This window comes from Schistocerca piceifrons, chromosome 7, assembly GCF_021461385.2.
Source record: "Schistocerca piceifrons isolate TAMUIC-IGC-003096 chromosome 7, iqSchPice1.1, whole genome shotgun sequence".
Lineage (NCBI taxonomy): Eukaryota > Metazoa > Arthropoda > Insecta > Orthoptera > Acrididae > Schistocerca > Schistocerca piceifrons.
This window is the reverse complement of record NC_060144.1, coordinates 26,927,489-26,944,526: the sequence shown is the minus strand read 5'-3', so window position 1 is coordinate 26,944,526 and position 17,038 is coordinate 26,927,489. Positions and strand designations below refer to the sequence as shown.

At 37.7% G+C, this 17,038-nt stretch overlaps 1 protein-coding gene across 2 annotated transcripts in view; it reads left to right on the top strand.

The window, feature by feature from the left end:
• LOC124804712 (phospholipid-transporting ATPase ID) overlaps positions 1-17,038 on the top strand; it is a 538,289-nt gene that overhangs the window by 472,845 nt on the left and 48,406 nt on the right. For both annotated transcript variants that reach the window (XM_047264976.1, XM_047264975.1), the window contains exons 16-17: positions 3,835-3,989; positions 12,237-12,365. In XM_047264976.1, the coding sequence (XP_047120932.1) occupies positions 3,835-3,989; positions 12,237-12,365 (284 nt within the window). The remainder of the gene's footprint in view (positions 1-3,834; positions 3,990-12,236; positions 12,366-17,038) is intronic.

The following is a 17,038-nucleotide window of genomic DNA, read 5'->3' as shown; positions in this document are numbered from 1 at the left end:
ACACAAAAAGGTATCAGAAGCACTGACAAGTAAGTTTTGGAAAAAAATGTTCCTCCATCCATTTGAAGGAAGAAAAAGGTTGAGGGAGTGAAGTTTATTCAAGAATTCAGTAACAAAAGTCTTCCAGATAGTGGACAGAGGAGGATAGGTGCAAGACAGACTGAGGATCTGTTAAACTGTCCTTCATATGTGGTGTCTGGCATTTTCTCACTTAATTCCTAAATATTTTTTATTCTTTGAACCAATACCTTTACATTTCTGTTTTCAAGAACCCGTAGTCTTGAAAGCTGGCTTTTGTGCCACCTTCTATGTATGCCTATGTCTGTTGCCATTTAGTAAGTAAATTTCCTAACTTCATGATAGCACAGTTTATTAAAAAAAAAGGGTACTCTTCATACTTAGATAACAAACAGAACATGTGTTTGCTTGCTGTGGTTGCACATCTGATTTTTTATTTTGCGTAAAGGCAAAGATCTTCACTTACATGAATGAATGAGTGAGGGTCTGAAATAAATTAGACTGGACTGAGATGCGTTTTTTGAATGTACTGATGTTGGGTTAAGTTTATACTTTAAAATTTTATATTTTCTTCTTGTAATTGCTTGAATCAGATTGCTAGGGTGATCGGCTGTTATAATTGGTTTCTTATAATACAAAAAGAATTTTGTGTAGCTGTAGATATTTATTTGTATTTAATAGTTTGGAAAATCAGATCAGATGGTTAGTAACCTAAAATATTGCAAAGCTGGATTATCAGTCGATACAACTTTTTAAAAAATTTCTTATTTTATCTTTGTATCATTGACTTCGATGTAGGGGACAAATGTTGTAAGAGATCAATGTACTTTACCTCCAAATCACTTGGGTACCTGTAACTTTTTAGTTAGAGAGTGGCTTTTCAAGGATTTTTTTGTATGTCATTCCACTACTGTGTATTTTAAATCTATCACTTCTTGCCACCACATTGTCTTGCCACCACTTCTGGATAAAGATCTCCTCCAGAATTTTCTGTGCATAATGCTTTCCATTTGTATGCATTGAAGTTGGTCTTCCTTGTCCTGTAAACTCACTTATCCAGCTTCCATTAGATTGTATCCTTGATCTTTCCTTGTCTCTTGAAATCTAGCAAAGACCATCTTCGGTTCATTTACCATCAATTTGTTGGGCTCCGTGTCTTGCCGATCTTCAATTCATTTTCATTACAGTTGTAATGCGTCTTCAACTCCAATGTGTTCTCTGGTAAGTTTGTTTGTTTTCCTGTCTCTCCCAATTATTCTCGGCCTTCATTTCTCCATTGCTTACAGAGTAACTCCCCTGTTTTGGATACTTTTCACATGTCTTGCTGCCACAAGTGAAGAGTGATACGCACTTTCTCAGAACATTGGAAGATTGGTTGTGAAAACCCTATCTAAGGGCCATATTTATTTTTCTGTTTATTTCTTACTGTCCATCTAGTCATTGTAGTCAGCTTCCTTAATTACAAAAAATTGTCAATTGGTTCTATCACCTTTTTGTTAGCTTGTGCCATTTGCATATCAGTAGATACGTTATGGATGACTTTAGACTAATGGTAACCGATTTATAGGTCTCCTTTCAACCTTGCTGTGTTAAGTTCTTCCAGTCATCATTGAATCTCATCTGCATAAGGGCCAACCAGTATAATGTCTGCAAAATGAAGGTTGTTCAGATATGTTTTATTAACATGTATTCTTTCCTGTTTCCAAATGTAACAATTTATTCTTAAATATTGAGACACCAACCATTTTAACTGATCATATGGGATGACTACCCAACAAATGTTTTTTCTCTTCTGTTTTCTTCATGTTAATGTTGTTTCCCATTGTTTTTCTCTCTGAGATTTAATTATATGTTCTCATGTCCTCTTTGAGAAATATTTGCATGTGTTATTTTGATCCCCTTATTGTTTGCTCAAAATCTGCACCTTCATTTTTGTAGTGACTTTGTTACATGTGAGAGTTTCTTTTCTTTTGTTCTCTTTGTTTGTGATGATAATTTAATCAGGTATTTCCATTTTTAAATAAATTCTTATAATCTGCATTTCTGGCTTCCTACCTTTTGACATGGGTGGTATCCAGTTTTGCCTACATATTTAGTTAAAAACTGGAGTATGACTATCACATCCTGTACCATTGATTTATTATTTGCCGAAATGAAGTAAATTTCATTTTTAATTCCATTGCCTGCTTGCCAAATCTAATTGCTGTTTGGTATCTACCAGAAGAATATGTTAAAGACAAAATGTTATCATCACCAAATTTTGATTAACATGTGACATCTGTCAATTTTTGCTGTCATACTGAAAGAGTTCTTACTGAAGAAGCATTATTTTCACATTAAAATTCCCCATTGACAACTTGTAGAGGAAATTGCTGTCATTTATCAGTTTCTGTAGATTCTCATAGAGGTTTTTTTACATTCTGTCAGTATGGGCCTTAATGATTCCTGTGCCGTATCTTTTATTGATTTTTAAAACAGTTATGGCTGTTGTCAGAGATTCTTTCTATGTCTGTAACATTGTGTTTAATCTTATTGTTCACAGTATATCTGTGTGTGAGATTGCACCATGCTCTGTTCACCTGTAGTAAAGCATATGACATGGTATTAGTCAAGCTGTGGGCACATGAGTTTGCGGTGTGTGTGTGTGTGTGTGTGTGTGTGTGTGTGTGTGTGTGTGTGTGTGTGTTTTCTGGAAAAAGAGCTAGTGCTCGAAAGCTAGTGTGAATGTTGTTTCCTGTTATGTGGTCCTATACTCAAAGTGTTGATCTCCTATGGGTGAGTGGTTGCCTTTTCCTAATTTTACATACTGACCTGATTTTAATTTTGATTTTCATAACATTTTTGTTGAACATTCTATACCCCATTTTGATCTTGCATAATTCCACTAACCTTCGTCCAGTCCATTGAGTTCCTCATTTTACAGTCTCAAAAAAGTAGTTGAAGCAGTTGAATTTCCAAGGTCCATGCAAAAAATGAGCCCCATGGCCTAAAGTCTTTGCCTGGAGCTCCCACAGTCTGTAACTCCCAATTTTCTTTGATATGGGCCAGAATATGAATGTCTTAGAAACTTGCACCATTAGTTGGGCCTCTGCTAGTCAGCTAGGGTCCTAGGGATTCAGGGATACAGGAGATCAGTGCTAACCTGAGCAGAGCTGCAGTCACACCATTCTCTGCCAAGACTTGAATGCTTCTCAGTGTCAGAGCCTGGAATCAACATAATGAGTTCGCCTGCTGATCACATACCAGCAGAGCCTGGTGATCTCCAGTCGGTAGCATCATGTAACTGGCAGTCTGTTTTTGTTATCGCATGTAGTACGTTTTGTTGGTAGGCTGTCAACAGTGCAGGTTGGTAAGCATCCCATCTGTACTTGTTCCATGTAAAGCAGACCATCAAGATTTTCGTTTGGAATGCAAAAATAAAATGTATTTCAGCTGTAAGATTGTCTTCGTGACATTTTTAGTTTGCTAAGCTTAAACTGTTGTGACTGAGCTTTGACCTCAGCCTCTTATTTTTACTACCCTGAAATTCTGCCACTTGAAAACATCACCAGTTTTTCCCTATTGATAAGGATCTTTCAAACTACTCCAATATGATAATTTATTGTAATCTCCCCCCCCCCCCACGCTTCTGCATCCCTATTTCTTTGTTTGAAATGAATGCAGGAAAAGTGTTGATGTAGTATGGCCAAAAATTTCCACACTTACATATAAAAGGAATTGTTTCATTTAGTACTTGTAGAATAGATTATATTCTGATTTGAATTATGGCTCTAGCAATTTGTCATACTAAATTTTAAATTTTATGCATTCCAACAGTGAATCGGAATACCAGCGAGGTACAAGTGCGGGTGGTCTCAGTAATGACGAGATGGACCCAACTAGTTCATTTGCACTTGTCATCAATGGCCACTCATTGGTACATGCTCTGCATCCACAAATGGAGGCACTGTTCTTAGAAGTAGCAAGTGCTTGTAAGTATTTTGTTATACTAAAAATTTTGACTTAAAATTTGATTTTTGCGTTAATGAATCTGTTAGGTCACTCATTGGTACATCAGTCACTGAATTAATAGTCTGGTGATGAAAGTATGAGAGATTCAGTGAATTATTTGTGTTTCGGAGGTAAGTGTTGCTTTACGGCAGGAGGATAAGGAACAATTTAGAAATCTGAACAAACACAAAACTGTATTATGTGAATTTCATCAGAATGAGTCATAAGAATATAAAAAAATAAAATTTACCATACACTGCAGTGGAGGTAATGCCATACTCAAAAAGCAGACAAATGAATTGGCAACATTTCTGCCATTAGCTGTAATCACTGAGTACCAGTGTTAGAGAATAAATTAGTCACAGTCAAATTTTGTATGACTGTGCTGTCTGGATAAAGAATAGTAAAAGCATATAACTTTGCACTGTATGAGAATTCGCTTATAATTTGCTACTGCTATTTTATTATGTTATTAGTATTATCAATTATTTGTTCTCTATCTTAGCTATATTATGATGCTATTATATCACTGTATTTTCTTATTGTACAAGGTGAATTAAAATGGTAGTGAGGAATTCCAGAAAAGTGTTATTGATAAGAAAAGGTACATGTAAGTTAATTTCAACTATCTTCCAGAAGTGGGCCGTGGGTCTAAAATTGAGTGTTTATTACAGAAAAATATGTTGGAATTAATGCTGATAACTTTACAGTACTTATTTGAAACGATCTTCATGTCAGCGTGTGATGTAGTGCAAGCATATGTGGATCTTACCCCCCTTCCCTTCCTCACTCTTCTTCCCTTTTCTGTCCCCCAACTTCGACTATTCCATTCAGTTCCTGAATAATGTTGTGGGTCACATGTATGTATTGCAACATGAATGTGTATGAAGCATGTTCAGAAAGTGAGTTACTGTCTTCATAATGGGCTGTGGCTTTTTGTTTATTTGATGGTTGGCAGCACTGAGTGGTAATGGGTGAGTTCCTAACCAAAGCAAGTATTTCAGGAACACTGTAGTACATAAACTCATTTTTAGTGTCCATGTGCATGAAAGATGCCAGTAAGAAATCCCACTAAGTGTGAGCCATGTGTGGCAATCGGCTTCCAGCTCGCAGAAGGAATAACACCTACTGAATTTTTTTTTTTGCTAATTAGAATGGTTTGTAGTAAAGGTGCTATGAACAGAATGCCTGTATTTGAGTGTTTGCTTAGCATGAGCAAAGCTGAGTCTGGTGGTTTCAATAGAACAAAATTGTTTTATTGTGGTAACTGCATCTGCTGAACAGATTGAACAAGCAGTTACTCCCCAAGTCGAGTCTGAATCGAAAAGTTAACTAGCAGGTGAAACGTTCTGAATATGCATATAACTAAGGAAGGATCGAGTCAAAAATGGTCGCCGACACTGTATCCCAGATTGACAGACATAATCACAGAACGTAAAAACATGGAACATACAAAATCATATAAAAATACACATGCTAAAGAATAAAAAATATAAGAGAATGTAAAAATGTATTACAAAACATAGCACCCCTGGTGGCTGGCACAGAAGCTGTCTGACAGCTGTGATTCGTTTACCGTCTTGGAGCACACACTAAACACTGCCCCACTGAATACAATAACATCGTTAGCTGGTGGGAAACTTTGGAGCATGTGCTGCCCCTGTATCCCCCTGACTTTGGTGCCTCCAGATTATCATCTTTTCTTCTCCCTGAAGGCATGCATGACTGGAATTAAACTGTCACCAGACAAGCAGATGCAGAAAGGTTCTGAAATGGGAGAAGGAGCTGGCAGGAGAATTCTTCAAAGAGGGCGCAAAGAAGCTTGTGCCACAGCTCATCACGTGCATAGTACAGGATGGTGGTGATGTGGAAAAATAGTCAACAAGTGTATCAACACTTACCCATAATTTTTTCCATGTACATTTTTCTAAAGATATATACAAATCTACTACATAAGTTTCTGAACATGCCTCGTATTAAGAACTGGTTCAGTATACGAAGGCTTTTCGTATGCCTCACAAACAGTAGTGAAGGAGATATCAATATGGCAATTTGCTAGGCTGTGCAACAGTTCCTTCTCACTGTCTGTATCTTTGGGGGATGATATTTTCCATATTTTGGCGAACAGTAATAGGGAAGAGTGCTTGCATAGAACCAAACATTGATCATGTTACATCTGCAACACACTTGTCAAATTGCAGGTATCTAAGGTGAGCTATGCATGCCTTTAAGACTAATGCTGTAATACTGAAAAGTATGGGGAGCTGCAATATTACCTGTACTGCACACAACTGCTACTTTGAGCTCGATCTTCTGGAAGTACCGGGCACCAGCAGAAAATTGCGATGACTGCCATACTTCTCAGTAGGTACAGGCAGTGAATGGTGATAGTACAAAGAGAAGAGAAATACCATTGAGTTGATATACTATGTAAGTGCTCAATTTTTTGATATGAATTACATGCCCTAGAAGTAAAGTTCTAGCAATCTCCTTTTTAGGACTTGTAATTATGGTGTCCTAGTATATAGATCGTCACAGTGGACTATGGGCTGTCAGTTACCAGTACATAGTACACAGGTCTTCTTCAGTGTTTTCATTGACTTGCAGATTTAGGGAAAATTTCTTTGCAATAAAAAATTAAATATACATTATTCAGCACCTACCTAGGCATGCAATTTAAGGTATTTTGTTATAGCCATTCAGCAATCGAGCAGCTATGTAAAGCATGATGCGTAGGGAATTAGAGTGCAAAAGCAATTATTCACCCATTAGCAGTGAAGTCAGCAGCTGCAACAGGCTCCAGCTGTGTTTTGCTTTCACATCACCTGAAGTTGGAGGAGCTTCCATGGCAACGGTGGAACAGCAACTCGCCCACAAGAGCTTTGTTCTCCCTACCTGGTGCACTGGTAGGGGCTTATCTTGCCTCCTTCAGATTTCGTTTACTTCACATTCCTTTCTATATGTAGTTGCCTATATTTCATTACTTGTCCTAAATCTGCTTCTTGGAGATGCCATTTGCTCCAGTCCCAGCAATACATTGCTTCCCAAATGCATCAACAAAATGTAAAAGGTGGAATTTTTTGTAACTGAACGGTGGCCTTGTGCTCTTTAGTGGGCATCCAGGCAGAGAAACTATACAGCATCCTCTCTCCAGCTTGTATCACTTTACATGGGGACTCCAGAACTGTTATCTTCAACTTTCCACCTTCGCCATTTGCCACTCGCCCTCTCTAGCACATTGGAGAGAGAAAGTTGTTTGCTTAATACTCACACAAAGAGTGTACATTTTGCCAGCTAGGTGCTCCTCTTCATCATGCTTTTATTCAAAATTTACTATTGGCCTCATATTTTAGTAATTTGCTTTACAAGAGTAACAATGCATTTTTGCTTTTAAGTGTAATACCTGCCCAAATATTGTCACTGACATGACGTAGTGAAAGCTTTGGATGAAGGAAGCCATGAAAAATTGGCAACTTGCTTTAAATGTTCAGAATGTAAATTTATGCACTTCACAAAACAAAAAACAAAGTATTCTATGACTAATGTCAGTGAGTCACTGTTGGAATCAGCTGACTCATACAAATACAATTTGTACTGATGCGAAATGGAATGGTCACATAGGTTCAGTTGGGGTAAAGCAGGTGGTTGACTTCAGTTTATTAGTAGATTGCTTACAAATCACATGTGCCACTGGTTCTAGAGTATTTCTGAAATGTGTGGGAGCCGTACCAGATAGTACTAACCAGGACTAAGGGGGGATATTGAATGCATACAGAGAAGGGCAGCACAAATAGGGGAGTGTTACGGAGATGCTGAAGGAACTGAACTGGAAGACTCTTTAAGATAGATATAACTATCCTGAGAAAGTCTATTAACAAAGTTTCAAGAACTGGCTTTAAATGATTACTCGAGAAATATGCTACTATCGCCTACATATTGCTCACATAAGGATTCTGAGGATAAGATTAGAATAATTACTGCATGCACAGAGGCATTCAATCAATCATTCTTCCCACACTTCATACATGAATGGAAAGGGAGGGAACCCTAATAACAGGTACGATGGGATGTGCCCTCTGCCATGGAGCTCACGGTGGTTTGCAGAGTAGATGTAGATGTAAAATATTCTTTTGTACAGTATTTGCTGCAGCTTGCAGATGATGATACGTAGGTGACACGGCCATCCCAGTCAGAGGTTAATTCATCAGTGAAGAATGCCGAGATAGAAAACCAAAGGAAAGTGGTGGTTTCTTGCAAGAGCTGTCTATAAAAACCACATGCTCCTAACAATCACTGTACACACATTGCAAAGGATGGCCAAGATTGCATCGACTTTCATGTGGGGTAATAAATAGAGTCCACTGATTTACTTCATGAGGGTTGTCCACCATCCTGGAACTTTGTGCAGTGTATTGTTCAGTACATTCTTCCAGTTCAGATGTACAAACTGAATGCAAAGGCCCATAGAACTCATGTCTTCCATCATCGAATCCTATCTTTCATTATTTACAAAAATGACTGCAACAGTTTTAAGATTTAGATGATAACTGGCGAACTGCATGTGACGTCTAATGTATCCCACTGCTATTTCCATTTTCATGCCCAGAATGTTGAAACCTGCTCTGTGTGCACATAATATGAATACAGAACAGTTGTAAACTTGTACTTGATTCACTGCCTACAGAGCCAACTACAACAAGTAATTGTGTGTGTGTGTGTGTGTGTGTGTGTGTGTGTGTGTGTGTGTGTGGTAGGTATGTGTTCCAGGAAATAATTTGTGGTGAGCTTTCTAATTAACAACTGTGTAGTGACAATATTTACTGTACTCCACACTGAGAAGGCTCATGTTATTACTATTAAGCTGTTGCCACTTCTGTCCAGCGTAAGACTTACTTTTTGTGTACTATATTTGCTTGCCTGTTGTGTGCAGCTATCTCACGGTGATCTATTTTTTGTCAGTTCCTAATTGAAAGAAAATGGGATACATTTGAAAACACAGCATTAACAATTTTCGTAATAAATACTTAGCTGTGTTCAGCAGCTTTTTATCTGTGAAATGAACCAGTAATGTGTTTCAGTTTGTGAAACAATTGTTATTTCATGAAAATCATTCTCCGGGAATTTTTTTACAAATTTAAATAAAGTTTCTGTGCAGTGTGCATAGCTTGTGTTTTTTTGTTTGTTTGTTGGGAATACACATTTTGCAAGCCTCCTGAAAAAAAAGTATACATCGAGACACCAGGGGAGCAAAGAAGATATCAGGTGTCTATTTTGGTACACCTGAGATTCATTAAAGAATTTAAGGACCACAGAGAGTTACTCAGGTGATTGATAGTGATCAAGACTTAATATAATGAAGTACTAGTTGAAATAAAAGATTTTAAACAGAAAGCAGGTGGAACAGCCTAGACAATTTAAAGGAACTAAAACCACAAAATACCTTGAGACAGCTAATACAAAAGAATCAGTTGTGCTTCTGAGTGATACTGATTTAGAAAACTGATAATGGAATAATTTTCTTGCTTTTAAATAATAAACGTATATAACAATTAATGTTTTCCATAAAAATATTCTGATAGTGTGCATGATGGTGAAAATAACAATAGAAAGCATAGGTAAAAATACTTAGCTATAACTCTTATTAACTGTAGAATCTGCTGAAAACAGTATGTATGATAGATACATAGCTCATTTTCAACTGTCTCACTTGACTGTAGTATGAGAACGGTTTTTCTTGCATGTGTACTGTAACTAAATCTTGTGCCTAAAGTTAGACTTTGTGTGGTTCTAAGTCTGTTTAGGGAGAACTGATTATCTTATGTAATGAGCTGATAATAGAAAAAGTTATTCCGAGAATGCAGAACCTACAATAGACTTTTGCGAATTTACATTGATACTTATCATCTTGACTTAGTGAATATGACACTTTTGATAACTGTGTCTTACAGAAATGAATAAATGCAAGAAAAAGATAAGGTACGGGCCTAAAAGGAAGATGCTGTTAGGTTTGTGAAAGAGATACTCAGATCTGAAGGACAAGGATTATTTTTTCCGAAAGAGTGAGGGCTTGATAATATAAGGGACAGTCAAATAAAAATGAAGCAGATGGAAAAAAAATTAGGTAACTGTTTATTATTTAAAAAGTAATCACCATAACTGTTAATGCATTTATCCAATTAACATGCAAGACGATCAGTGCCTTTACGGAAAAATACCTGTGGTTAGCTACAGAACCATGATTGTTACCAGGTGTGCACCTCTTCATCTGAAGCAAATTCTCAGCCATGAATTTCTTCAGGGCTCCAAAAATATGGAAATCGCATGGAGAGAGATTGGGACTGTATGGAGGATATGTAAGAGCTGCCCAGCAAAGCTTTTGTAGTGTATTTGCAAAAACCTGGACAACATGTGTGCGGGCATTATCCTGAGACAGAATGCCGTCTTCTGTCAACATTCCTGGATGTTTGGATTATGCTGCAGAAGGTTTGCTGGGAAGCCCTTACACGTCCTCCCTACAGTCGCGATCTCTCTCCATGCGATTTCCATATTTTTGGAGAACTGAAGAAAGTCCTTTGTGGACATCAATTTGCTCTGAATGAAGAGCTGCACACCTGGGTACAATCGTGCTTCCGTAGGCAACTGCAAACATTTTTTCATTAGGGCATTGACTGTCTTATCTAACAAATAGATAGCTGACTGTCCTGTCTTGCAGATGGATAAATCTATTAACAGTTATGATGATTACTATTGAAATAATTAGCAGTTCACTTACTTTTTTTCCCATTTGACTGCACCTTATATGCAGGGTGTCCAAAATAAAACTGGTATGCCACATGCCCGAGATTAAGTAACAATGAACTAACTCAAAAGACTAGACAGTAGTAACATTAAAAACATGTCGTTACTGTTTATGAAAGAAGCTGGAAGTGGTGGCCATGGGCATCCAGGTATCGCTGACTTTGTGTGGCGACGTTACCATCAACAATATGTAATTCTGTTATGTTTAAGATTGTCTATTATGTGAATATTGTCAGCATATAATTTGATTTTTTGTGTGCTCCATAAGGGAAAATCACATGATGTTAAGTCTGGGGCTTTGGAAAAAGAGGCCTCTACTGGAAACTTTGTCTTCAGAGAAGATGTTGGTGGTGAGGGCCGTACTTCGGTTGGATGTGTGAGCTGTTGGCCTCTCTTGTTGGAATACTGCATATGGCTTCTCTGCATATGTTAATTGTGCATATAAACAGTCAAAGATATGTAGTTATGTGACTGTTTAAGGTGTAATTTAAAAATATGGAACCAATAATGCACATGCCGGACAATGCGCACCAAACACCTATCTTCTACGAGTGGAGAGGCTCTTTGTGCAGAATAAGAGAGTTGTCTTATAAAATAAAAGGAGTCCAAGTAAACGTTAGCAATATTGATGTTAACAGCCAGTAATGAATTTTCTCTTCTTCTTCTTCTTGTTGTTGTTGTTCTCCCCCCCCCCCCCCCCCCCCCCCTTGATCTTCAAATTTCAGCTTCTGCACCACCACTTACATGATAGGCTTTTAATTTCATATATTTTAGTACATTTATGACGCAATGTACAAGATACACCAACCTGCTGTGATAACTTCCTTATTGACTTGCGGGGACTTCTTGTAATGTCCGTGGCAATTCTATCTATAGTTTCAGGGGACCTCACTGTCATTTGTCTATTCCTCTGCATGTTCTGAATGGATCTCGCAGCTCTCAATTACTTGTAGAGATCTTGAATAGTACTGGTCGTGTGCAGTTTCCTTCCAGGATGCTTTGCTTGAAACATTTCTTTACATTCCTATGGAACCTGCCTTTATGTAATACTTCACAATATCAATTCACTGTTCTAAAGCAGACTGCCCCATTTCTGTAACAACAGTATGAGCTTCTCACAACAACTGATGCACGAACACACAGCTGCACTCAGATTTCCGATAAAATGCAATGTAGCTAACTTTTAATAAAATTTTGCCACTTCACAAGCAGTTCAACTAGAGATGATTGACCAGTATGTGAGATGTACTGGTTTTATGCGGGACACCCTGTACTATTTTAGAATAATATTATATGCATAACTTGTGATTGGCTTCAGGTTTACTATTGAAGACATTTTTATACCAGAGCATATTATGAATGATTACCTTTATTTGCACAGTTTTAACTGATAAACAATTAAGTTTGTCATTACTTCTTGTTTCTTGTAGGTAAATCTGTCATCTGTTGTCGAGTGACTCCACTCCAAAAGGCAATGGTGGTAGAGTTAATAAAGAAAAGCAAAAGTGCCGTAACTCTCGCTATTGGTGATGGTGCCAATGATGTATCTATGATAAAAGGTAAAAATACAATTGTTATGAAGATTTCTAAGGAGATGTTACTGTAAGGGGCGATCTAAACGTTTCTTTTAAAGACTGTATAGTTCAGAATCAGTATTCCCATCTGGCAAAATCACAGTGAGAATTGATGTGATCATCACACATATGCGCCATGTTGAAGAGACCTGTGTCCTGCTGGTTGAAGTTGTACTACATTGCATAAATGCTAGGAAGGTTTTTGATCGCCCCTTGTATGTGTATACACTGTATTCTAAGACACCATAAATTATTGTATGGATTTATTGAACTGTTAATACTCCCTCTCCCCGTTATCACAGTTTTAAATTTTTGAATGTCCCACAGTAATCTGCGGTAGTTGTTGTTGACTGGGAAGTCCAGTCATTAAGGAAACACATTTATTTTATTTTATTATGTTATCTGGGGCAGCGAGTCTACCTGCCTGAAGTGGTAATACCCTAGACCTTTTGGTGGTGAACAAGGCCAATATCTCTCTCTCTCTCACTCCCTCCCTCCCTCCCTCCCTCCCCTCCCCTCTCTCTCCCTCTCCCCCCTCTCCCTCCCTCTCCCTCCCTCTCCCCCCTCTCCCTCCCAAATTGATGATGCCTTGAAGCTGCAGGACATATCCTATCAATCGATCGCTTCTTTTAGTAAAGTTGATCTGTAAATTCTTTTTCCTCAGTTCAGTTCAGTACCTTTCTATTGGTTATCTGGCCTACCCACACTAATGATGGAGGAACTAAAATAGAAGATGATAAAAGAAGGAATTCAGCATTATGAAATTGCTACTTGAAGAAGATTAAGCCATAGTCCTAGCTTATGATTATCACACACTTGCAAAAGTATGTCATTTGATAGTGACAATGCCGATAGACCTCCTTCTCGTTCTCCGCTGTTTCTTTTTTCCCATTTCTCTGTGGGGCTGGCATTGTTATACGGGTTGGGGCAATGTTAGTGACAGTTGGTGGCCAGGCGCCCAAGTGCCCTTCCTGATGCCACCACTGCCCCCCCCCCCCCCCCCCAATCCCTCCCAGGACACAGTCTGTGTGTACCCCATCTGTTTGCATCCAAACTAGATCTCAGTGTTCAAGTGTAGGAATGTTTTATAAATATTTGTGAATTGTGTACCTTAGGTGGGATGTGGGTAGCAGCTCAGTATTTACCTAGTAGGATGTAGGGGAGCTGCCTGAAAAACATAGCCAGGCTGGCCAGTTCACCAGCCCTTATAACAAATCCACAAGGCAGATTTCATCTGTGGCAAACTCACCTCCATATATCCCAGATGCAGTGTGTTAATACACTCAGCTATCTGGGTGGGTCATTGACAAGCCTGACAGATCCAAATGAGCAATTGTTAGATTATGTGCATTTGTCAAGGCCTCTGAATCAAGAGAAGAATCAATTAAGTGGGGGCACCCCACAGGTTGGTGCTGGGATTGCTGCTGTTTGTTGTTTACATAAATGATATGCCTTCTGGTAATACAGGTTATCCTAAAATATTTACTGTTTGCTGATGACACCAACTAGATAATGAAGGCTGTTGTGTGCAATATTGACTTATTATCAAATAATGCAGTCCAATACATAAGTTCATAGAAAATAAATTTATGCTAAATCACAGTGAGACTCTGTTTTACACTTTCAAATACACATTTCATCAAAAACTGACTTTTTATCACACACAAAGGGCATTTGATTAGTGAGACTGAACAGTTCAAATTCCTAGGCACTCAGATATAGTAATCTGTTGTGGAAAGCCCGTGTTCAGGATTAAAAACTAAATGCTGCTCTATTTACCACTAGAACAGGTCTGAAACAAATGATAATTCCACACAAAAGTGATCTACTTTGCTTATTTTCATTCACGTACGATGTATGATATTATTTTTTGGTTACTCTTCTGGTGAAAGTAGGGTACTTTTGGCTCAGAAACGGGCAGTTTGAGCAGTATGTGGCGTAAGTTCACAAACTTCTTGTTGATCCCAGTTCATTAGTCTGGGAATTCTGACAGTGGCCTCTCATTATATTTTCTCTTTAATGTCATTTGTTGTTAACAGTATCAGCTTATTCCCAAGAGATAGCAGCTTTCACTCAGTTAATACTAGGCAGAAATCCAATCTGCATGTGGAACGCACCTCCTTGACTCTCATGCAAAAAGACATGACGTATTCTGCATTATCCATTTTCAATATGTTGCCACAAGAACTCAAAAATCTTAGCAATAATCTACGCAATAAACTGAAGGGTTTCATCATAGTTCACTCTCTCTATTTTGTCAAGTACCTCCCGGAAAAATTTAAAAAATTAAGCTAATTCCTCTGTTAACATTGTTAATTATGTTGATTTAAACTTATGGCTTTTCATCTGCATAGGATTTATGTACATTTCATTTTATCTGTTATTACTCTTCTGCTATAATTTCAAGTACTAACTCGTTTCATGACCATTGACACTTGCTCCTTAATTTGGTCCTACAGGACACAGCATATAAAATATAAAGTATAAATATAAAATTGAATTTATTTTCAGGTTTGGCTTAGTGTCTCTCTACATAAAAAACATTTTCTTGGACTGTTCACAGCCAGTGGTATTGTTTACAAGTGGGGTCACTGTGACAGGAAGTTCTTGCAAAAAACATGCTGACTTACGGAATTCAGCACAGACTCTCATATTACCAAATGTAGTGTAATACTGTTGGGCAGGTGAAAAGATCCTGTGTTGTGTGACTATGCTGCATGTGATAAATCCTCAATCACTGTAGCAGTAAGTTAGTAAAATGCTACCAACTATGAAAAAGAACCATGTTTAAGATGGAGATGCCTCCATGTACATCATACATATGCAGACAATCTGCACATATTTTTCCTCAAATTTAAGGATGTAAAACTGGGGTGTGCAGATTAATTGTAATAATATTGGTACTGCTCCGCCTCCAACAATAAATTGTGTTATACTAAAGCATTGTTGCGGCCTCAGTCTGTGATGAGTCAGTAACACATTAGAATTGAGGTATAAACCACATATTAACTTGTTAATTATCGCTAAAATTTCTTGTTATTGCTCATACACAGCTAAAGAAAAACTTAAAATTATTGAAGAAACCAGAGAACAGTGGAAACTGTGAAGTGGGAAGAAAGTATTGTGTGAGTCATGGTTATATTCTCGACTAGCGAGAAAGCAAACTGCGGCTTCAAGAAACAAAAGATAATCACTAGGCATTTTGTGGTCAAAACCTGAAGCATCCATACCTTGAATAAAGTGTATGGGTTAAGTAGATGAGAAGCTACAGTATGGATGCATGTTGACTAGTGAAATGTGCCAACTCAAAGCATTGGCTGGTTTCAAAGTTAGTCAGAGGAAAACTACCATCACTCAACGGCTTCCAGGTGATTATAAGGAAAAATTAGTGATTTTTCATCACTGTGTGATAAATTTGTGCTGCAAACATTATAACAAATTAGTTACATGAATCGGACAAGAGACTATTTTGAGATGCCACTCAACAACAAAGTGAACAGGAGAGGGGAATTCAACATGGTGGCAATGAGAGGCAAGCCTGTGCAGTGATGTTGCGTGCAACTGGTGCTGGATGAAAGCTACCACTTTACATGATATTTAAAATGAAAACTAATCTGAAAATATCAGTGAAAGGCTTGAAAGGCATATTGGTGAGAGCGAATCTGAAAGGGTAGATGGATGATGACCTTGTGGTTGACTGGGTGACTTATGTTTGGCAATGAAGGCCTGGTGTGTTACTAAATTTATGTAGCACATTGGTCTTGGCCAGCTTCCGTAGACAAACAACTGAGGAAGTGCGAGACAAGTTACAAAACAGGAAAACTGATTTGGTCATTATTCTTCAGAGCTTAACATCTGTTCTGCAACCACTAGATGTGTGTATAAATCAACCAATCAATGTTGCACTTAAACAGCGATACACACAATGAATGGCTGGTGAAAACCACATGTTCATGCTCAGTGGAAAAATCAGGCAGTTAGTTTTGTTCCAGATTTGTGAGTGGGAGAAACGTGTATGAGACTCCATTCAGCTACCATTGGTGGAAAAATCCTTAAAAAAATGTGGTATCACAATTTCACTGGACGGAAGCAATGACAAAATTCTATGGGAAGATGAAGGCAACATGATTCTTCCACTAGTGTTGACAATGAAAGCGATCATGAATAGAATCATTGTCAGAATAATTTTTTTTTTAATAGAACACAAATTAAAGCCACTATATCTTTTTTTGCCCTCCCTTAAAATTAGGTGCACAGATTCTTCAATGGTGCAGATTATTTGTGTATATACAATAACTATCCCTTGTATCTTTCTCCTTTTTCTTAACGTGTGTAGGAACATGTATTAAAAAAACTGTGAAGTGAACAGTTTTAATATTTGTGTGTTGGTCCTATTCCTGTTTCAGTGACTCTGGTTTTTATTTTTGTGTCAAAATGCTTCCATTATCTTACTGAATATAAAAGTCTAAATGTAATTGGCATTGTTGCTTGTCACTTTTAATACCTTATGCTCTTTATGAAAGTAGTTCAATATATATATTTTCAAATATTAAATGCAAAAGTTTGACAGATAAAGCATGTTATTGATGGTGCTACAAGAGACAGGTCGTAGTATAAATTTGTTGCTTGCTGTGTCGATTATATATACAATAATTTAT